General features: G+C 38.4%; 2 protein-coding genes across 4 annotated transcripts; both read right to left on the bottom strand.

Moving 5' to 3' along the window:
• Positions 1-707: 707 nt before the first annotated feature.
• On the bottom strand, positions 708-23,497 carry LOC311065805 (ferritin, middle subunit). 3 transcript variants are annotated; one of them, XM_084086557.1, is made up of 4 exons: positions 23,262-23,490; positions 2,638-2,784; positions 2,391-2,516; positions 708-1,112 (listed from the first exon to the last, which is right to left on the bottom strand). In XM_084086557.1, the coding sequence occupies exons 1-4, from the start codon at positions 23,364-23,366 to the stop codon at positions 963-965; spliced, it is 528 nt and encodes a 175-aa protein (XP_083942683.1). In that variant the 5' UTR covers positions 23,367-23,490; the 3' UTR covers positions 708-962. The 3 variants fall into 3 exon arrangements, with proteins under 3 accessions (XP_083942683.1, XP_083942682.1, XP_083942681.1); XM_084086556.1 differs by lacking the exon at positions 23,262-23,490 and adding an exon at positions 4,309-4,382; XM_084086555.1 differs by lacking the exons at positions 708-1,112; positions 2,391-2,516; positions 2,638-2,784 and adding exons at positions 21,524-21,951; positions 22,081-22,206; positions 22,345-22,491 and having other exon boundaries at positions 23,262-23,497.
• Positions 4,628-16,194, bottom strand: LOC311095230 (uncharacterized protein). The gene is made up of 8 exons (XM_084133680.1): positions 16,117-16,194; positions 14,793-14,828; positions 11,908-12,104; positions 10,213-11,261; positions 10,046-10,115; positions 7,404-7,578; positions 6,485-6,650; positions 4,628-5,247 (listed from the first exon to the last, which is right to left on the bottom strand). The coding sequence occupies exons 3-7, from the start codon at positions 12,092-12,094 to the stop codon at positions 6,491-6,493; spliced, it is 1,641 nt and encodes a 546-aa protein (XP_083989806.1). The 5' UTR covers positions 12,095-12,104; positions 14,793-14,828; positions 16,117-16,194; the 3' UTR covers positions 4,628-5,247; positions 6,485-6,490.
• Positions 23,498-23,994: the final 497 nt, after the last annotated feature.

Genomic DNA, 23,994 nt, shown 5'->3' with positions numbered 1-23,994 from the left:
GGAAATACCACCCTCATGTGGTAAAATGAAATGCTACAATTTTTTACGGTGGAAATGTAATTCATGTGAATATTTACGTTTATTAATTTAGCAGACCACGAATATGTTCCATGTTAAAGTTAGTATTTTGTGTATATTGTGTAGGCTATACACTCTCAGAAAATAAAGTACATAATTGTACCTTTAGGGGTACAATGGTCACTGGGACTGTACCCTCAAAGGTACAATATTGTACCTTAACCTTTAAAAGAAACGGTACATATATGTACCTTTTAATGCTTTTTGACCCTCAAAAATTTACATATATGTACCTTGTGGTCCAATAATAAGCCCTATTGGGTACGTTAGTGTAGATTGTACCTTGGGGGACAGAAATGGACTCCTACTGTACCCCTAATTTCTGACAGTGTAATTTTAGATTTTGGTACAGTTCTGTCATAAAGGCATCTTCATCCTTTCAGGATGAAAACTCAAGCTCTAGTGATGTCTGTTTTTTTCACTTTATCTTCTGTTTTGTGAGGTTTGGTATCTCTGTTATAACAATTTTTGTACATTAATCAAATACACTATCAAATAGTTACCACTTTTAATAGATCTTCATTCTCTTTTTTGCAGGCTGAATAATAGGCCTACAGACTGTCCAATATACTGTAATATAAATACACCCCACTAAATGCATCCCACAATTTTAAATAAAAAAGACAAGGTTATTCAGCTCAAAATGTTTATTTAAATTCACTACGTCAGTCAGTGCACATTCAACATAAGCCTTGCTTGATGTCAATCACAAGATGACTATTTAATCATTTTACGCTGCATCATTTTATAATAGCAACTGGAACCTTTACTTGATGTTAACCTTTCAACCTCTCACACTTTAAAAAATTGCACAAGAGCTGTTTGATAAGAACATATTTAAGAGAATAGTAATTATTCATTTATGTATGGTCTGAGAGCTGCATTTAGCTGCTCAGGGTTTGCTTGTCAAACAGGTACTCCGCCATCCTGTTGTTGCCAGCATCCATCTTGGAAAGGTTGGTGATGTGGTCTCCAATCTTCTTGATGGCCTCCACCTGCTCATTCAGGTAGTGAGTCTCCAGGAAGTCACACAGCTGTTGGACAAGACATCAGAAAAAAAAAAAAATATTCAAGATGCAAACTTCAGTGAAAAGATGTGAAACTGTTGTAAAAGGCATGCATATGGAGCAGCTTTTCCTGACTGTAAATTTAGGTATGGTAGATTCTGGGTCTTGGCGCTAGTTTGTGTTACTGTTAAACATTTTGTGAGCTTTATATAACAACCACTGAACACATACAGACACATTTTTGGAAGAGGCCTGATGTCCTTGCGTTATTCAGCCTGAGGGTGGCGCTCTATGATGATTGACAGACTTTAGTATACACAACAAACGCATAGAATGCCATCTTAGAATTGCCTTAAAGGAACACTCCACCGTTTTTTGAAATAGGGCTTATTCACCTTCTTTCCTACATTTAGATAGGTGGGCAAATGCATTTTTGTCTCAGTGCATGCGTTGTTTTAGTTTGACAGGGTCGGCGCTAGCTTAGCTTAGCATAATGAATGGAATCCTTTGTTGCCAGCTAGCATGTCCTGAGTAAAAGTGATATAAAAAACCCCCCCCCACCTAATTACTTCTTGTGGCCTGCATATTCACAACGAGTACAAATAGCGATGCAGATTAACACTAGGCGATTTAGGCAGATATGAGAAAAAGTAACGCAAAAGTAACGCAACACATACTTTCCATAAAAAGTAACTAAGTAGTGCAATTAGTTACTTTTTGGGGGAGTAACGCAATATTGTAATGCATTACTTTTAAAAGTAACTTTCTCCAACACTGTTTATACTTTTATTAATTTGATAAGCTACTCCACAAATGAAGAACAGACATGTCAGCTAGTTACTGACCTGATGCAGACTAATATACACATAGCTGAAGCGGGATTGATATCATCTAGGTCTGGAGCGAGGTTTACGCGTGCGAAAATAAGCGGGGCAGTCTGAAATCTTCCTCAATGGCTCTCAATTAGAGTCCGCTGTAGTTCCATTTTTCACCAGAGATTTACATTGGAGAATTGTGGGGTGCTGTAGAACTGGGCAGGACTCAGGCACCCGCTGCCCCTCTTAGTATCAACACATGCCTGCCGAAGCCATATGCGCTAAAATTTGATATATCCTGCTCACTTCACGACTTAAAATAGTCTAGAAAATTCCAAAAAGATTTGCTGCAGAATGCTAAACAAATTTACAGTATATTATTGATTCATTTTATATAGAGGTCTATGTTTTGGGTGAATATTTTGGTGGGGCACGGCTGATATGGAGGCAAAGTCCCAAGGCTAAACTTCAACAAATGAGGGTCACTCACATGAGGGTCTCTCTTCTCAGAGGCAACCTTATGTAGATCCAGCAGAGCCTGATTGACGTTCTTCTCCAGCTGAAGAGCGCACTGCATAGCGATCAGTCCATTGCCCCACATATCACGCTCTGGTTTCTGGAAAGGTAGATACATAGATCAGTGAGCAAGTTACATGGCATAAAGTCATTCCATTAACAAGAGCTCTAGAGTCAGCTTTGATACAATGTTCAAAGTCAAAAGGCTTCATTCAAAGCACCTTGATGTCTTGAAGGACAATTTTTCCACCCCTCTTGTTCTGGAACTCCATGAATTTCTCGGCATGCTCGCGCTCCTCCTCGCTGTTTTCCTTGAAGAACTTGGCAAAACCAGCAAGAGCCACATCATCCCGTTTGAAGTAGAAAGCCTGAACAAAGTCGAATAGGAATAAATATAACTATATGTTAAGGAACAAGGGAACAAAGAACAACTTAAGGAATGGCCTTTCATCAAATACTTTAGTCATAAACATACACTGTAAAAAAAATCCTAATTTTACAGAAAATAACTGATTTTTTTGACATTCAATTTCTTTAATTGTAAAATTACAAATAATATCTGTAAATTAAAAATTCAGCAATTATTTTAGGTATTGTGACATTAATGACAAATTGCAGTAATTCAAATTTTTGTATACAGAAAATTTACTGTATTTTTCATACAGTATTTTTTCTGTTTTCTTAAATTACATAAAAATGTATGTAAAATTACAAATATAATCTGTAATTAAACAGTAAAAAAAAAAAAAAAAAACCTGTAACATTAAAGTAAAACATCCTAAATTAAATAAACTGAAAAACACTGTTATTTCACAGATATTTACTGAATTAACACGATCAAATACCTTCATTGTAAAAAAATCTTTAAAAATGGTAAAATTGTAAAAAAATCTTTAAAAAAAATGGTAAAATAACTGGCAGCTACGGCTGCCAAACAAAAACCATAAAATTAAAGTAAAATATGATAATTTAAATAAAGTGCAAAAAACTTTAACAGAAATTTGACGATGGAGAAAAACTAATGTTAGAAACTGAAGGGTTAAGAGCACAACTAAAGCAAACACTGATCTCCATCATGGTGGCATCAAACTTTATTATTTTCAATAAAACATCAACTTCTAAACCTCTGATAATTCTCAATAAGAACGTTAGTATGAAAGAAATAAAGTCTGGATTGTAATAAGTGAAGATGCTGAGATATTGAGAGATCTGTTAGTGTTTAATGTTCTGATGGGATTTAAAGTGTTTCTGTATGGTCTGTTTTGTGGGTCACCATTGTGCTGAAGAGTGGAGCCAGTGCTTCAGTCCAGGATGAGCAGAGAAACACTGATGTTAAAATGATTCTGAATAGTAAAAATTCAGGAATTATATGTGAAATAACTAGTTTCTGTTAAAAAGTTTCTGTAAAAGTATTTTGCACTTTATTTAAATTAGTAAGTTATTTAATTTTTTTGTATGGCAGCCATTGCTGACAGTCATTTGACCATTTTTTAAAGATTTTATTTGTTACAGTGTAGGCCTATACAAATTAAAAAAATCTCTCCAGCCAACGACATCCAATCAAAGTCAAACTAACTGATCATCACAGAATAAGAGTAATAGGCTACTGATGATCAGCAGTCACTCCTAACAAAACAGCCGTGGATGTTCCTATATTAGACTGATGCCCAATGTCTGCTTATGGCATTTGAACTATTTATTCCGTTATTTTATTAATAAATAGGCTATAGGCCTACACATTTAAACAGTTTTCTTGTAGTTTTAAGATTTCTATAACGCTGTTTTTAACGTTAGATAGACACATTTAGTCAAGAATGGAAAATAAAAATCAATAGAGATAACGTTCCTTATTACGATTTAGTAAAGTGACAAAACCAACAAGAGATACTTACCATTGAAGTGTAAGTGTAGGAAGCGTAAAGCTCTAAATTGATCATCTTGTTGATCAAAGCCTCGCAGTCTCGGTCGTACACTGTAAAAAGAATACTGTGAAATTTACAGCAACTTGCTGGCAGCAATTAGCAAGTAAGTTGCTGTAGTTCATTTCACAGTACGCTTACTGTAAACTTAATCACAGTAACTTTAAAAAATACTGTAAACTTTTTTACAGTAATAATCACAGTACTGTGTTTCATCACCCCACATATTTTACTACTGTAATAGGGATTACTGCATTAATTTTGTGTGCTGTAAAATGAAGACACTGTTTTTGTCACAAAAATGCCATTTATTGACAACTTTTCACAATTTAAATTTCGAAATTCATAAAATAAAAATAGCATAGTAAAAAAACATTTTTTTTTTTCAATTAGAAGGTATAAAAGACAAATTAAATGATTTAAAAACAGCAGGATTTTGAACAATAGAATTTGGTCCCTGAATGTTGTTTTCTCCCAGAACTTTATTTTTCCTTAAAAAACAGGGCCTGAACTAGTCAACATCATAGGCTGGAGTCTTTTACCCGGCCTGAACTAGTCAACATCATGGGCTGGAGTCTTTTACCCGGCCTGAACTAGTCAACATCATGGGCTGGAGTCTTTTACCCGGCCTGAACTAGTCAACATCATGGGCTGGAGTCTTTTACCCAGCCTGAACTAGTCAACATCATGGGCTGGAGTCTTTTACCCGGCCTGAACTAGTCAACATCATGGGCTGGAGTCTTTTACCCGGCCTGAACTAGTCAACATCATGGGCTGGAGTCTTTTACCCAGCCTGAACTAGTCAACATCATGGGCTGGAGTCTTTTACCCGGCCTGAACTAGTCAACATCATGGGCTGGAGTCTTTTACCCGGCCTGAACTAGTCAACATCATGGGCTGGAGTCTTCTACCCTGCAGTGGAAGAAATTAATTATTAATGGAAAAGTTTATAAGCAAGACAGATGGGTTGATGACAATATATATAAAAGTTTGATTGGATCATTTAATTAAGCCAATCAACATGTAATACAATGTCCACTTCTCTATAAACCAAAACTAGGGTTGCAAATTATCGATTAATTCATTAATCATTAGTTGATAGACCTTATCGATCGATTAACGATTAACTGATAAGCGGCTATTTTCCTGAGAATGTAAATTTCTCACGGTATCAATAGTGTCTTTAACATAAAAAGCAAAATATTGCTTATATACTGAATAAAAATGCATGTTATATTGCTCAACTGATGTTTTATTGTAACAGTTGGGATACGGTACAGATAATGGCATTTATGTAGTTTAACAAAATAAATTATGCACAGAAAATTAAAATACATTAAAAAAATTATTGTAAAAAAAAATGGCATCACAATAAGTGTATGTGATTGTCACTAACATTTTAGTAACTAAACTGAATTTTATTAGGTTTAGTGACAACATGTTACAATGTTTACATGGTACAATATCTGGTAAGCTACGATTTTTTATTATTTCAATTCAATTATTGTGATTTTATTTAATATTGACTCATTTGGATAAATATTAGGTAGGCTACACACAAGATAGGCCTTAATTTTTCTCAAGAAAAAAAACCCAACTCACCTAATGCTGTAAACATACAGAAAGCCCTATCAGCTGGTAGTAGGCTATTATTTAAAGGTATAGCAGAGGATCTTTCCGAATTTTAGATAAGACCCGCCCTCTCCACTTTTTGAAAAGTTTGATTGATTCACCAGAATGATTGACAATTAGGAGGACCAATAGTATAGGTCACCCACCCGGAAGTAAAAAATCCTCCGCTATACCTATAAGGTTAAAAATAATTAAATATAATGCGTTTTTTTTTTATAATAACAACTTTATTTAATGATATAAGTAAAAATATAATAAATATGTAATATAGAACACATATTTAGCTAAAGTTTTTGACAAGATGTATATGTTTTCGTAAAAGCCTTGAATTATTGTGATAGCTACTCCATGCTTTTTCTATTTTAGATACACAGCACAACACGCAGCCCCTGGTAAAAAGCGCTGATAACCCAATTTCTAAATTACAATTTTTTAAATGTTCCTTTACCTGGGGTTAAAAGTGGGATTTAGAATGACAATAACTCAGAGTATTCAAGTTAACAATTAACAGTCTCACCTGGTATTAGTTGTTCTTCCAGTCATACTCAATGAAGTCCCTGATGAACGATGCCACGTGTGGATTGAGGGACTCGTTTTTTCTTTGGACCACCTTCCCAGTTCTTCTGCTAATCTGGACCTTCGAATTGCACTTGCTGTGCTCCGGATTTATCCTGATGAAGAATCTGTAAATAAAAACATCATGCATTACTCTATCCAAGAAAAAAAAAAAAAAACCTGTCATAAGAATGTGAACGGCCTCTGGCGAGCTACCTCAAATCAGGCCATGAGCTATTGGTAGCACGCAAGCGACGTGTTGGAGACCCCTGCTCTAGAGCTCCGCTTTGTAGGCTACAACTCGATACTTTTTTGCTACTTTGTAATAACTTTCTGCGGCCAGCATTTCTGGAAATGAACGAGGGTAAAACCTTTTTAAGACCTGACTAAATTAAATTTAAGACTGCGGATGACAATCTGGCCGGTTTTTAAGTGGTTTTAAGGACTTAAATTTAAAGTTCAGAATTTTTTACTTTTTAAGACCCCGCGGGGAACCCTGATAGAGGGACTTGCTGCAGCATTGGAGTGTACTACAGATTACAGTGAGCACATTTATAGAAGTGTGAAGAGTAGAGATGGGAACTTTGAGTAATTTAGAAGTCAAGTACTCTAAAAACCAAGTACTTTAGTATTAAAGTTAAGAAAAGAAAATGTGATGTCCATGAAATTTTGACTGTAGACTAGCTGTGCTTACTTTTCTACCATTTGCATGGTGAGTTAAAATAAAAGTTTGATGTTTAACAATTACACAACAGTCCATATAAACCAAATAAACACTTTGAGAAGTATTTTACTAGTCGGGTAGGTGGTTAAAGAATGAGTACTCAAATATTTGTTCCCATTCCTAGTCAAAAATATATCAACAACAAATAAGTGCTTACCTCTGGATAAATTCTAATGTAGTGGCTGCCTCCTCAGGATATTCCATGTTAAATACATAGTATGATGCAAAAAGGACAGCAAGAGCAGAAGTGAATACGGAACAGTCACTCAGTTGGAGGACAACTCTGCCCTCGATGGAAAGCATCCACTTTTTTGCCCCCAGAATGGACTCTCCTGAAAAAATTAAGTTGACATTGCACATCATTCAATCTGATATGGTTTACTGTTTGGCAAAAAAACTTTGCTACACAGATCACTTTCATAACATCCTCTAATGAACAGCCAGGTAGTGTGCCTGCACATGTATGCACAGTGTAGAATTTGTAGACTATCTCGTATAGTGTGCCATAGTGGGCGACAACCTACGTCACGTCTGCGATGCTTCACGACATCACGACAGAAAGACTAGAATGTTTTATTTTTTAACGGTCCTCCACAATGGGTTGAGTATGTGCGCGAGTGAGTGAGTGAGAGTGCGAGCAACAGTGAGTGTGTGTGTGTGTGTGTGTGTGTGTGTGTGTGTGTGTGTGTGTGTGTGCGCGAGTGAGTGAGAGTGCGAGCAACAGTGAGTGTGTGTGCGCGAGTGAGTGAGAGTGCCAGCAACAGTGTGTGTGTGTGTGTGTGTGTGTGTGTGTGTGCGCGAGTGAGTGAGAGTGCGAGCAACAGTGAGTGTGTGTGCGCGCCAGTGAGCGAGTGTGTGTGAGCGTGAGTGAGCGAGGGACAGTGAGTGTGTGTGCGCGAGTGTGTGCGTGCAATTGAGTAAGTGAGCGAGGGACAGTGAGTGTGTGTGTGCGAGTGTGTGTGTGCGAGTGTGTGTGTGTGCGAGTGAGTGAGAGTGCGAGCAACAGTGAGTGTGTGTGCGCGCCAGTGAGCGAGTGTGTGTGAGCGTGAGTGAGCGAGGGACAGTGAGTGTGTGTGAGCGAGGGACAGTGAGTGTGCGGGAGTGTGTGTGTGTGCAAGTGAGTAAGTGAGCGAGGAACAGTGAGTGTGTGTGTGCGAGTGTTTGCGTGCTCGAGTGAGTGTGTGTGTGTGTGTGTGTGTGTGTGTGCGAGTGAGTGAGAGTGCGAGCAACAGTGAGTGTGAGTGTGTGTGCGCGTCAGTGAGCGAGTGTGTGTGAGCGTGAGTGAGCGAGGGACAGTGAGTGTGTGTGCGCGAGTGTGTGTGTGTGCAAGTCAGTAAGTGAGCGAGGGACAGTGAGTGTGTGTGTGCGAGTGTGTGCATGCTCGAGTGAGTGTGTGTGTGTGTGTGTGTGTGTGTGTGCGAGTGAGTGAGAGTGCGAGCAACAGTGAGTGTGTGTGCGCGTCAGTGAGCGAGTGTGTGTGAGCGTGAGTGAGCGAGGGACAGTGAGTGTGTGTGAGCGAGGGACAGTGAGTGTGCGGGAGTGTGTGTGTGTGCAAGTGAGTAAGTGAGCGAGGAACAGTGAGTGTGTGTGTGCGAGTGTGTGCGTGCTCGAGTGAGTGAGTGTGTGTGTGTGTGTGCGCAAGTGAGTGAGCGCTAGTGAGTGAGCGAGGGACAGTGTGTGTGTGTGCGCGCCAGTGAGCGAGTGTGTGTGAGCGTGAGTGAGCGAGGGACAGTGAGTGTGTGCTCGAGTGTGTGTGTGTGCAAGTGAGTAAGTGAGCGAGGGACAGTGAGTGTGTGTGTGCGAGTGTGTGCATGCTCGAGTGAGTGTGTGTGTGTGTGTGTGTGTGTGTGCGAGAGTGAGCACAAGTAAGTGAGTGAGTGTATGTGTGTGCACGAATGAGTGAGCGCTAGTGAGTGAGCGAGGGGCAGTGTGTGTGTGTGTGCGTGCGTGCGCGCGCGAGTGAGTGAGTGCGAGCAACAGTGAGTGTGTGTGCGCGCCAGTGAGCGAGTGTGTGTGAGCGTGAGTGAGCGAGGGACAGTGAGTGTGTGTGTGTGCAAGTGAGTAAGTGAGCGAGGGACAGTGAGTGTGTGTGTGTGCGCGAGTGTGTGCGTGCTCGAGTGAGTGTGTGTGTGCGCGAGTGAGTGTGTGTGCGCGAGTGAGTGAGCGCAAGTAAGTGAGTGAGTGTATGTGTGTGCACGAGTGAGTGAGCGCTAGTGAGTGAGCGAGGGACAGTGTGTGTGTGTGCGCGCGAGTGAGTGAGAGTGCGAGCAACAGTGAGTGTGTGTGCGCGCCAGTGAGCGAGGGACAGTGAGTGTGTGTGAGCGAGGGACAGTGAGTGTGCGGGAGTGTGTGTGTGTGTGTGTGCAAGTGAGTAAGTGAGCGAGGAACAGTGAGTGTGTGTGTGCAAGTGTGTGCGTGCTCGAGTGAGTGAGTGTGTGTGCGCGCGCGCGAGTGAGTGAGCGCAAGTAAGTGAGTGAGTGTATGTGTGTGCACGAGTGAGTGAGTGTGTGCGTGCTCGAGTGAGTGAGTGTGTGTGTGTGTGTGCGCGAGTGAGTGAGCGCAAGTAAGTGAGTGAGTGTATGTGTGTGCACGAGTGAGTGAGTGTGTGCGTGCTCGAGTGAGTGAGTGTGTGTGTGTGTGTGCGCGAGTGAGTGAGCGCAAGTAAGTGAGTGAGTGTATGTGTGTGCACGAGTGAGTGAGCGCTAGTGAGTGAGCGAGGGACAGTGAGTGTGTGTGTGTGTGTGTGTGTGTGTGTGTGTGTGTGTGTGTGTGTGTGTGTGTGTGTGTGTGGGATCTTACCGAGCATGATGAGCCTTGGAGTGCTTGGCAGGGAAATCTGGGCCTCAATGTCTGCTTGGGTGGAAGTTTCCTGTAACACAAAATAAACAGAAAAAACACTTTTAGAAATCACAAGTACAATATTCATAAGAGAAAGTGTGTGGCAATACTGTACAAAAAATACTTGCATCAGCCAAGAGGAAAACAGCTTCTTCCTTTTCTTTGAAGTAAGCAATCATGACTACAATTGCAGAAAGTCCAGGATCCATGTCTTCCATCTGTCTCTCGATGCCATGAAGGACTGCCTTCACTTCCTTGTTCCATTTCAAAAGTTGACTATTGAAATATTGTAGCACTCTTTTCCCTTTGCCAGCAAGTGATTCTCGTAGTCTTGATTCCAGCTCAATTCCTGTCAATGTGCAGAAGTGCTGTAGTAAAAACTTCTGGATGAAGAGAAATGGCCACTCATTCTGTAAATCTGACAGGGTTGGTGAAGGAGATGCATTAATGTCACGACGCTGTTGCTCATACAGTAATGTCATGAGATCATTGACTCGCTTCTGGTCTGCACCTCTTTGTCCCTCCTTGGAATAAATAGTCATTAACTCTATTTTCTTCTCATAGAGAGACTCTCTATTTTCACCTTCAGGCAGCTGTGATGGCTGCCATTTGACACAGCCGTAGCTATCAGTTTTGGCACACTTTCTTGATGGTCCAGGCAGGTCTTCATCCACGGCAGGGACCATTCGTTTTGGTTTTCGAAGTCGTGTTAGGGTATTGTCTCTGTTTAAAAAATCGATCCTTATCCTCAGTTGTTTGCTTAAAGTGTAATATCCATTGCCAAGCTGTTCTCCCTCTTCTGTTCGGTCTTCAAAAGACTCAGGATATTTATCCACAATGCTCTTAGCCAGTTCAGCACACTGCCTGAATGGGGGGTTCAAGCAAACCTGTCTTATTGCTTCTGCAATGACTCTCACCATATGCCGTCTATCTGCAGCTTTTGGTCGTTTCCTCTGTGCAAGACACCTTCTCAAGCTTTCATGTGTTTTCTCCCACGGCACAGAAAATGTTGAAACCCAAGTGCTATTCTGCACAGAAACATGGCTTGAAGGTTCCAATTCAAGCTCTGAATTGGGTGAGGTTTCAGGATAAGGTACAGGTGTTAAAGTCAAAAAATAGTCAGGTTCAGCAGAAGTTTCCATGGTACAGTCATGTTGCTGCGTGTTGTGCTGTGTATCTAAAATAGAAAAAGCATGGAGTAGCTATCACAATAATTCAAGGCTTTTACGAAAACATATACATCTTGTCAAAAACTTTTTACATAGCTGTATCTAATAAATGTGTATAGTCAATATTGTATGACTTCTGGTTTTGGAACTCATATGCATTGTATTTTTTAAACGGATTTCATTATTTAACTGAAATTATTAAAGTAATAACAAATCACTTAATGTGTTTAATTTAGGCTTTTATTCACATAAAAACATTGATCACCAAACATGGAGCATGAAGGTTTGTTCTCATGCATCAAGCAAGTACAGTTGAGCTTATGTTTACAAATTTTGAGTGCTGTATGTTCATTAGTTAACGTTTATAGGTGAATAAAATTCTAAATTAAATCCGTTAACTATAAAGCCAGTGTGTCTCCTCAGAATACTTAAATTGAACTACCCCATATATCTGGATTTATTTTAAGTTTTGAAGCATGAAGCTTTATAAGTTTTGGGTAAGCAGAATTTCAATGAAGGAACAGAAAATTTTAAATATCTTCATTTTGTGTTCTAAATATGAACAAACTACTTATGGGTTTGGAACGACATGAGTGAGTAATTGATGACAATTTAAATTTTTTGGTGAAATATAATTTTAATACCACAATTTACCTCTTCTTTTGAAGGCATGCAGTAGTTTCCTGCAGTCCACTGGTGTCAGGAGGTGTTTCAAATCATCTTCTTTTATGAATTCCATGTCATCAGCTGTCCTAACCCCAATGCTTGACAAATGTTGTAGAATCTTTTCCAGTGACTCATTTTCCAGATAGGAGAGGACACTTTTAATGCTGGCTTCCATTATACTTCACCTGAAAAAACAGAATGATGAAGCACAAAAACATCAAGGTGATCAAAGTTGTAAACTGGAAGTGGGTAATAATCAGCAAGGGTGTCCACACTAACGCAAACATAATGTTTCTGTGTGTCATGCTGCAAGATGTGAACACCAAGATCCAAGGCTGGCACTGATTGAGACTTTTCACAAACAAAATGAACCTTCTCCTCACTGACCAGAAGAACAACAATCCTACCAAGCTCATGACCCCTGTCATTAACATTGAGAAGTACAGCCATTCCTTTCCTGTAGGTAGTTCCCTTGTATGTGGCAGAAACTGTTTCTACTGTGTTTTGTTTCTTAATACCACTTAGTCTTACAGCTTCTTGAATGGCAACATTGTACATTTGATCATCAAATTCATTGGCTTGGCCTACTTGAAGAATGCCTGGAAAAAAGCTCCCTGAGTGTAAATAGGCCTGTAGTAATTGGTGCCTTTCTGCCAAAGTGCTACATAGGTTTTTGAAATTATGGAGCTTCCGTGCACACTGCTTAAAATATGTGTGCTTGCTTTCGAAGCGGAGTGTCCAGAGGCGAATAAGAGGGCCAAATTTAATTATAAGGTCTGGATAGTGAAGGAGGAAGTGGTGTTTTGGCTTTAATGGTCTGTCTGAAAAAATAGCTGCTCTAGACTCCAAATATTCCTCAACAAGTAGCTTCAGATAGGCTACTTGATTGGTATGGATTTTGGGAGCACAGACAAGTTCTACTATCTCCCTCAGCTTGAGGCACAACTGCCAAACTTGATCTTCAAGTGGATTCTTGATACGTTTACCAACAAGGATAGGGAGAAGACGCAACAAGCACCAGTTCTGTGCTGCACTTCCTCCCAATTTCTCTCCATCAGCTCTAATCACACAAGGTCGGTTATTAGCATCACTACCTTTGAACTTAAGTTGAGAGACCATCCTATTCAACTGCACAAATGTGAAGTGCTTCCCAATGGCCACAAGATGTTTAAGATACAGTTGAAGATCCACAGATACAATCCCTTCGAAAAGATCATGACCAAGACATGGAGGAAGTCCTGGTTGGCATACATGGAAATGCTGTAAAGAATTGAAAACTGAGTCTTTTTTTACTCCATCTACACAGTTTTCAGATCCCATAGACAACTTCGCCACACTGCTCCTGTAGTTTTCTACTGTCCTTGCTGGGCCTAGCTTAGTAGGTTCGTTTACAAATCTGTCTCTGGCTATAAGGCAGTATCTACAGAAGTTTTTGCTCTTGCTGAAATTCTCAGTAAAACCTCCAAGTGAATGCGACCCCAGGTTGTCACCTGCAATTGCAATTACTACCCCCTTCACAGTCTGGCCTGTTTCCAAAGTAATACCAGATTGCTCAATGTCTTTTAAGTCTTTCACAAGGGAGGAGAAAACTTTCTCTTGTCCAAAAAACTGATAATCAGACTCCCTGCACAGCATGACTAATTGCATTGGGTCAATGGATGACCTGTTATGTGGCAATATCTCACTCAGTGTCATATACACAGCTAGGAGCTTGTGTTTCTTTTTGCCAGATCCAAGAGGATTCACTACTTCAAATGCATCTTGATACAAGATAACAGAAACTGAAGAAGGAAACTCTTGTAAAAGGCTATTTTCTTTGAAAGTCTTACCATCTCTCACATCCTCAAGCACATTTGGATCTTCTGGCAAGTGCATTTTTGACACATTATATTGCTCTCTCACTGATGGCAGGTTCAACAGGGCTTTTAGAGTGTCTTTCACTGGGACATACTGGCAAAATCGTTCTTTACCAGAAGCATCAAAACCAAGATGAACCTGTATGGGCTCAATATAATGGAAATTGTTCTTAAAATATGTCTTCCTGGTTGCATCTGATCTGAACATGCCCTCATTATACATCTTTAATAAGTTATCTTTTGACAGACCATCTATGATATTAAAAATCCTTTCATCGGGAATGTCAAGGTTTGACAGTTCTTCACGAAGTCGAACAAACATCTGTGACATTGCATTTGTGCATAGTTCTTGAAACTCTTCTATCAGAGTGGATATTGTGGAAGCAGGTAAAAGCATCTTTGCTTGCATTCTCAAGTAAAAAAGGGCCAAATTGGTAAGAAAAACATTCCTGTCTCTCTCAACATCTCCTGAATAATTACCAACCTCAGGAAATTCTATAGTCTCAGTCATGTCATCATTTCCCATCTCAACAGCATCATCATGCATAGCTGCATCATCACTGTTTACACCTCCATCTCTACATGCTACCAAATCCTTTGCATGTTTCCTGCTTAAATGTGAGGTGAATGAGGATCTGACACTGAAGAGCTTCTGACAAGTGCTGATAGGGCAAACAATCTTTTCCCCATCCCTAATATGCATATTTAAATGCTCACAGAGACTTGAAAGATGTGAAGATTTGAAAGTGCATTCCTCAACCTGACAATTCAAATTCACACACTTCTGAGATCTAGCTGGTTTATGTTTTGAGTGATTTCGGTACATGTGTGTCTGTAACGCACAAAATGTCTTGAAATTACAAGGACATTTCGAAATCCCACATGGATACCTGAAGTTTGCACGGTTTCTGTGCACTTTAACGTGTTTGACATATCTAGGGATTGTGTCCGAAGAGAAACAACATTGTTTGCATTTGAAAAACATTGTATGCATGCTAGTTCATGTCACTTATGTACCTGGAACGATTGCTGAGGCCTTGTCTTTGCTGCAACCTGAAAGAAAAGAACCAAATGGTAAATAAAAGAAAGAGTAAGATCTCGAAAAATCTTAATACAGTGCGAGTATATTATTATGCTTTCACGAGTCATTAATAAAACTCTCGAATGAATAAAACTTTCGAATCAGCCGTCCCGCTTAAATGTCTGATTCTTTAGGCGCCAAGTTTAGCAAGCAAAAAAAAAAAAAAAAAACCGAGTGATTTTTCAAACGGCTTCCGCGCCAACACATACATTAATACACAATTTCAAATAAATTTTTATTCAACAAAGCTAACGTTACTCCTTAACAAACTTGAAGACGTTATAAATGTAATGTTGCCAGATAAGAACAATATTAATACATACAGTATTCTCCCACAAATCGAGAATGGCACTTCAAATTAGGCTACCAACAATGTAAGTTAGGCTAACTTTACCCTCTGCAAGCGATTAAGTTGATGAAGGTTGGGGGAGGAAATAATTTTAAAGTTATCCTTTAAAATGTCGTGTTTTAATTAAAAGTTTTGTGGCTGCGTTTTCTTTTGACTCGGCCCGCTTAAATGTCTGATTCCTCTGGCGGCAACGTTAGCAGCAGGCAAAAAAAAAAAAAAAAAAAAAAAAACCGAGTGAGATTATTCAAACGGCTAACGTTACCGCACCAACGCAACATATACATACATAATTACAAATTCATTTTATTCAACAATGCTAAACGTACTCTTTAATCAAACTGAAGACGTTATAAATGTAATGTTGCCAGATAAGAACAATATTAATACATACAGTATTCTCCCACAAGTCGAGAATGGCACTTCAAATTAGGCTACCAACAGTGTAAGTTAGGCTAACTTTACCCTCTGCAAGCATGAAGTTGGTGAAGGTTGGGGGAGGAAATAACTTTAAAGTTATCCTTTAAAATGTCGTATTTTAATTAAGTTTTGTGGCTGCGTTTTCTTTTGACTCGGCCCGCTTAAATGTCTGATTCCTCTGGCGGCAACGTTAGCAGCAGGCAAAAAAAAAAAAAAAAACCGAGTGAGATTATTCAAATAGCTAACGTTACCGCACCAACACATACATAATTACAAATTAATTTTATTCAACAATGCTAAACGTACTCTTTAATCAAACTGAAGACGTTATAAATGTAATGTTGCAGATAAGACAAATCTTTTGTAGCAGCTAACGTAATATGCTCACACATGTCGGGAATGGCGCTTCAAATTAGGCTATCAACAATCTCTTTTCTGCAATGCGATGAGGTTCAGAAAAATCATAATCCTATGAAAAATGTGTTAAGTCTTACCTCTAGCTGCGTTTTCTGTCGGGAGTCGGCTGGCTTCAGTGCTTCACGCGCACGCAGTGTCGTCGACTCGTCGGCGGTGACAGTTGACTTCAGCAAGCAAGAGAAAAATTATCCAAGTGTACGGGATCATATTTCCGGCTAGCGCACCAACAGATAACGTTACATCACAACAGATTAATTCCAATTTAATTTTTATTCATGATGACGTTATCGAATGTTGCCAGATTAGAAAATCTATCGAAATTATGCGCAAATATATATAGATTTTTTTTTTTGGTAATAAAATGCACACAAGACACGAGTTTACTAGGAAGTGGGCCGCTCGGTACTTCTCTCTCTCTCGGTGCACTCTTAAAGTTAAACAAATAGGTAACTTAACAAGAGTAAACTGTGGAAATAAATCATCAAAGTTACCTTTCTGAAGTTAAAATTCCGATAAAAATGTGTAATCTCGTAGCTTTTCAGCTTTCCATGGCTGAAAAAAAAAAAAAATCCTCTAGAAATTGCTGTATTGTGATTCACAGAAAAAATATGTTTACTGTAGAATTTACCCGCCATTGAAAATTGACCATGATGCTTTGCAGATCTACAGTAACATGCTGTATACAGATTCTACAGTAAGCTTTTGCTGATTTTACAGTAATAATGCTGTGAAAACTACAGAAATTTGTTACAGTGTAGTTCTGGCGAATCTGAGAAGTCTCCATTTCTGCGGTTTATTATCACAACGTTGGTGCAAAAATAAATAAGAAATTGAAATAAATTCCGGCGAGATCGAAGTTCCGTTCAATCACTGTTGAAGCAAGAACCTCTTCGTATCTTCCTGAAGCTGTGAGTGAAATGAAGGTGCGCATTTGTCTTATATACGATCACAACATGATGCGTCACTGGAAATGACACCAGTAACTGTCTGCAACTGAGTAACATAGTGACTTGACAATCCGCTGTCTTACTTGTAGGTTAGATAACAAAGACAAGATCAAATTTAATGGATTGGCTTTCTTTTAGTCTTTCCCTTTTCATAATTAATAGCATCCAACAGATTATTTTTACAATTACAAGCATGATTTACATTCTGAAATGTAACTATAGAAACGTATATAAATGATGTATCTACATTTAAAATACATATTTTAGTTCCCCAACTTTTTTATTTCATATTAAATGCCTCCCACTTACTTTTGTACCTTTATCATCCATTTCTGTAGTCACATAGGCTATTGCATTTTGCATAAATATAGACTATAAACTTATTACTTATTATTAAATGATTGTTTATGTTCTGATTAAACTGATTAACACTCTCCTGTCATTAGCTTTAGCAACTAAAAGAAATTGTTGAAAATGTGAGGTAGCTACACAACATTCACAGCATTAGTAAGCTATAGTGGTGATTAATGATCACTATTCTCATTCACCATGCTAGTTGTTTTATTACCATATTTTAGTGATAAACATTGTTTTATTATAATATATAATTGTTTTATTTCAATGTTACAACTAGACCAATTTTTTTTTTTTTTCTATCAATAGAAAACTGCATTACAAAGTTCCAGGTTATATCTATGCTGTGTGTGAAGCCTGATAACACTATATTATAGGACCCTGTGTATAATATGGCAAATATCATGGGACAATCCTGAAATAGCCTATTACTCCACTTGGGAGTTAATGCCATTTTTCACCTGGTAACTGCCTTTAGATACCTGACACCTGACTGATTAAAAGAGTACAATGAAGACAGGTGACAATTACGAAGCAATTTTGTACCAGAAATTGTCCATGAAAGCTCATTCTGTGTCAGCGACAAGTGCAAACACCCAAGAGATGACATGGAGCTGCGTCTCTGTGACTCAGCACTTTCTCTCTCATGAAAGATGCGTGTATGTTTGTACACTCCCTAGGATACAAGTGTGAAACCATCAAGTTCCTGATTATTTTTATACTTTAGTTTTAATCAGTCTATTCTTGAATCTGTCACATTTTGAGTTTGTTTTTGTCTGTTTTTATGTTCAGAGTTTCATGGTTAGTTTTCTAGTTGTTAATTAATTCTATCCATCTTCCGTTCTATCATGAACTGGTCTCATTCATTCATGTTCAGGTGCTCCTCGTTAAGTTATCCTTGTTTGCTCACCATAGTTATACTCACTGTCTTGGTTCTCCCTTTGTTCTGGTATTGGTCTGGTTTAAGCTGTTGAGTTGTCTTATTTCTTGTATTTTTCTAGTCTTCTGTTTGTAAATGTAAAAACTTCCTTGGATTTTGATTCCAGTGAGGGTCTGATCACAACTGCGTGACAGAATCAATGCTGTCAATTTTATACTCTATATCATTTTAATATATACTGTTTGTGTCTAATATTTCCACTTTAAATTAATGAGGTTATCAGTAGCCTATTTTTAACCGGTCTAAAATATTTTTTTTGAGGAAGGTTATTTGAAAAGTTGTCTATGAATTTATAGCTTTAGGTTGAAATAAGACTGCCTTGCAGTTGTGGTCGTAGTTCTGACAAATCTGAGAAGTCTCTATTTCGGTAGGTTTTTATTATCAAAATGTTGGGACACAAAAATTAAGAAAATTTGATTTAAAATAAATTCCACCCAATTTAAAAATCACTCCACCCAAGTAGCAGTGCTTCGCCTTCTGAGAATATAGTTCCCAGTATGTATACGGTTAGAAGATGGCTGTGTCTCATGTGACCTTGTTATTTGTACACGCTGTGACTATACAAATCACAACATGTAAATAGGAAAAATGTTGGTGTTATTTTGTCACTTATTGGGAGCAGTATGCTAGCTGGAGCCGTTTACCTCCAGTCTTTGTGCTAAGCTAGGCTAGCGGTGGGTGCATCAGACTGAGTTACGGCACGCACGGAGATGAAAAGGGTATGTATGGACTTATCTAACTCTGGGGGATAAGGTGAATAAGCTAAAGTCCCAAAAAGTCGGCATGCCAAAAAGCCAATGCAGTCCTGACAGAACCAAACTAATATGGTCATACTTCCTGGTTCTAATTAATGGATAGAAAATGTGGTTTTACTAGAAATGCTGGAAATGTGGCTTAAAAATGAAAGATTGGTATCAAAGAGCACACCCGTTCCTAACTGACGATGAAGACTTGACAGAGCAGCCATCAAGTATATTAAGTGTTTGCTGCCAAAAAGCTTTTTTTTTTTTTTTATCTGTCCATACAACGTTTGAAAAGTAACTGACACTAACTTCAAACGGGACGGGTTCTATGGTCAGATGATGCAAAAAAAATTGCTTTTTTGGCAGCAAACACTTAAGATGGGTTTGGTGCACACAGGGATAAAAAGGTACCCCATGTGTAAAATGAAATACTCTGCTGTATCTTTAATGCTGTGGGCCTAATTTTCTGCCAGGGGTCCTGGACATCTTGTTCAGATACATGGCATCATGGATTCGATCAAGTACCAACAGATAAAAAATCTAATTCTGACAACCTCTGCTTGAAATCTTATAATGGGCCATGTTTGGATCTTCCAACAAGACAGTGATCCAAAAACAAACATCAAAATAAAAACAAAAATGGATCACTGATACTGAATATTGAACCCTATAGAAAATGAGTGGGCTGAACTGAAGAGAAGAAGCGCCAACATTGATTGGGAATCTGAAGGATCTGGAGAGATTCTGTATGGAGGAATGGTCTCTGATCTCTTGTCAGGTGTTCTCCAAACTCTTCAGGCATTATAGGAGAAGACTCAGAGCTGTAAAAGGAGGATGCAAAAAGTATTTAATAAAAGGGGGCAAATAATTGTTCCCAATCTGTTTTGGAGAAAAACTTTTATTTCATAATGTGATTTACCCCCCACTTTTAATTATTTTACTTCAATGAAAGGTTAGATAATTTTGCAAATTTTTTTAATAAAATATCAAAAGGATTAACAAAGCAGATTTATTTTTTACAGCCATCTTTGATCATATTTACCAAGGGGGCAAATAATTCTGACCAGCACTGTACTTAAACTGACACCTACCGGGTGCGTCCGTGTAGCATTATGCAAAAATAAAGGTTTACTGTAACGGATGTGACTGTTACTGCGTTATTCGTATATAGATTTATTTTGTGTCCTTCCTAGAATGGGCAGTTTGCGACTTTGCGTGATAAACAACATACAGTAGCACTGGTATTACAAAACATTCAGTGGCGCATGCCATTCAAATACATTTTCCACAAACTGGCAACATGATTGTAAAAAATATTACAGACTTTAATGCATTTAATTGACATTTAAAATATCACTTAATTAGGCTATTTATTTAGGATTTTGTGTCACAATTATGTCAGTATAGCTGCTCATCTCATATGTCAGTCACTACTGGAGGTGTCACAACATACAGTACGGCAACATATTCCATGACGCGGTGTACTGTAAGTGTCAGTGTTTTGCGACAATGTCAGTGGCACAATGAAGACCGGATGTGCCACCGGATGTGTCACTAAGCATAGTGGCATGTGCCATTGGCTTCTGTGCGTCAGATGCCATGTCACTTAATGTTAATACCGCCTCTCCACTGTATCAAATAAATATCTAGGGTTGTGTTTGTTTTCTTCTAAGGGAGTCGAAAAGTAAGGAGATCTAGCTGTTTTTAAGGCCTTTCAATATGCAATAGCACTGTCCTTCCACAAAATGCAAAATACCTCTCTTGAGGGCCTGAGTGTGCTCGTTATACCACGGCTTCGGGCTATTTTCTTTAAGCGCAAAGGAGCAACCATGCTAAAGTGCTGGAAAAGAGAGAGTCAAAAGTTTCTGTTTTAACATCGAGATAATCTAAGCTATCTGTTATACTGAGGAGTAGAAACTGATCAGGAAGTTTATTTATAAAACAATCTTTAGTGGTAGAAGTGATAGTTCTACCATATTTGTAACAGGGAGTTTGTTTTACAGCCATGGCTAAATGGAGTTTACACAAGACTAGATAATTATCTGAGATGTCATCGCTCTGCAGCAGAATTACAACACCATCAACATCGTAGCATGTGACAATATTAGATCTAAAGTATGATTACAACAATAAGTGCGTCCTGACATGTGTTGTCTAACATTTACATTTAATCATTTAGCAGACGCTTTTATCCGATGCGACTTACAAAGGAGAGCAATAGATGCAATCAAACTAGAATAGTATAGAATAGTATATATTAGTATTAATGGGTAAAGTGTTGATGAAAAAGATGCTCTTCAGCAGTTTCTTGAAAATGAAACCAATAAGAGTTTAGAATGTCTGTAAACGCCAAACCCAATGCATATTTTTCATTATCTACATGTATATTAAATCACCAACAACTTTGACTGCAGCCAGTACTAATTCTGATAGAAAATCAGCAAATTATCATTTGATAATTAAGCAACCCCACCATTTAAAAAAATAAAGACAAGTGAATCCAGCCAAAAAAATGTTTATTCATCAAATTGACCATGTTAAAACAAGATAGTTCACATTCAACAGGAAAGCATCGCCTTGGCTAGATAATGACTGATAAAAATAGCAAAACTATTAATTTGACAGTGATATCATAAAACTTTAACTTAATCGAACATTTTCAACTTCAAACTTTAACATTTTAAACAAGAGCTGTGTGATGAGAACATATTGGTTGATGATTTAAGCCTAGAGTATAGCTGGAGGTTCTGCAGCATGCAGATGATCTGACAGCTGCATTTAGCTGCTCAGGGTTTGCTTGTCAAACAGGTACTCCGCCATCCTGTTGTTGCCAGCATCCATCTTGGAAAGGTTGGTGATGTGGTCACCAATCTTCTTGATGGTCTCCACCTGCTCATTCAGGTAGTGAGTCTCTAGGAAGTCACACAGCTGTTGGACAAGACATCAGAAAATAATTTAGGATGCAAACTTCCCAGAGAATAAGTGAAATTGTTTTAAAAAGACATGTATATGGAGGCAAATTTAGAGTCTCAACTTCATAAAATGAGGATCACTCACATGAGGGTCTCTCTTCTCAGAGGTGGCCTTATGTAGATCCAGCAGAGCCTGATTGACGTTCTTCTCCAGCTGAAGAGCGCACTGCATAGCGATCAGTCCATTGCCCCACATATCACGCTCTGGTTTCTGGAAAGGTAGATACATAGATCAGTGAGCAAGTTACATGGCATAAAGTCATTCCATTAACAAGAGCTCTAGAGTCAGCTTTGCTTATGTTACAAAGTTCAAAGTCAAAAGGCTTCATTCAAAATACTGTCAAAGCACCTTTACGTCCTGAAGGACAATGTTTCCTCCCCTCTTGTTCTGGAACTCCATTAATCTCTCGGCATGCTCGCGCTCCTCTTCGCTGTTTTCCTTGAAGAACTTGGCAAAACCACCAAGAGCCACATCATCCCGTTTGAAGTAGAAAGCCTGAACAAAATCAAATAGGAATAGGAACTAGGCTATATGTCAAGGAACAAGGGATTAAAGAACACATTTGTATCAAGGACTTAAGTCATAAACAATTTATTTTTTAAATCTCTCCAACGAACGGCATCCAATCAAAGTCAAAGTAACTGATCACAGAATAAGAGTAATACTGTAATGTGTGTTGCGTTTTGGGATATTGTCTTGGCAACTAATGAGACTGATTAAGAAATGAGAAACACGGGGCAGGAGCTGTGTATTGAGAGACTGGGGGTGGAAAAAGGTTTAAATGTAGCACAAAAGACGATGGACGAGGGCTCGGTTCCGGTTACATTGCGGACAACAAGACGGCGGTACTCACCTTTTTTTGGGAGGTGGGTGTCGTTCGCGGTCGGTTAGGGCCGCCGGCGATGAAGATAGATAGATAGATAGATAGATAGATAGATAGATAGATAGATAGATAGATAGAAACCTATATTATATTAGGCCTACTTATATTGATGATCAGTAGTCACTCATTACAAATGTAAACAGCCGTTGATGTTCCCATTAGACTGATGCCCAATGTCTGCTTATGCCATATACGGTTATTATATTTATAATAAGTAGCCTATAGCCTACAGTGTTCTTGTAATTTTAGATTTATAGAACACAGTTTTTTGTTAACGTTAGATAGACACATTTTGTCAAGAATGGAAAACAAAAATTAAGAGACAACATTCCTTATAACGATTGAGTAAAGTGACAAAACCAATAAGAGATAGGCTACTTACCATTGAAGTGTAAGTGTAGGAAGCGTAAAGCTCCAAATTGATCATCTTGTTGATCAAAGCCTCGCAGTCGCGGTCGTAGTTCTGGCGAATCTGAGAAGTCTCCATTTCTGCGTTTTTATTATCACAACGTTGGTGCAAAAATAAATAAGAAATTGTAATAAATTCTGGCGAGATCGAAGTTCCGTTCAACCACTGTTGATGCAAGAACCTCTTCGTATCTTCCTATAGCTGTGAGTGAAATGAAGGTGCGCATTTGTCTTATATACGATCACAACATGATGCGTCACTGGAACTGAAACCAGTAACTGGAACTGATTAACATAGTGACTTGACAATCCGCTGTTCTGTAGGTTAGGATAACAAAGACAAGATCAGATTTAAAGGATGGGTTTATTTTTTTGTCTCTCCTTTTTCATAATTAATAGCATAGTAAATCCAAAAGGTTATTTTTACAAGCATGATTTGCATTCTGAAATGTAAATAGAAACGTATTTAAAATATTTATCTATATTTAAAATACAACTTTTAGTTCCCCCCCCCAAAAAATTTTTTTGCCTCCCACTTACTTGTACCTTCATCATCCATTTCTGTAGTCACATATTTCATTTTGCATAGACTATGAACTTATTACTTATTATAATGATGGTCTTGTTAGTTCTAATTAAAATAACATTAATGATAACACTCTCCTGTCATTAGCTTTAGCTACTAAAAGAAATTGTTGAAAATGTGA

The sequence above is a fragment of the Abramis brama genome, assembly GCF_963993115.1.
Source record: "Abramis brama genome assembly, chromosome: 1".
NCBI lineage: Eukaryota > Metazoa > Chordata > Actinopteri > Cypriniformes > Leuciscidae > Abramis > Abramis brama.
The sequence above is the reverse complement of the archived record's forward strand: the minus strand, read 5'-3'. Positions and strand labels throughout refer to the sequence as shown.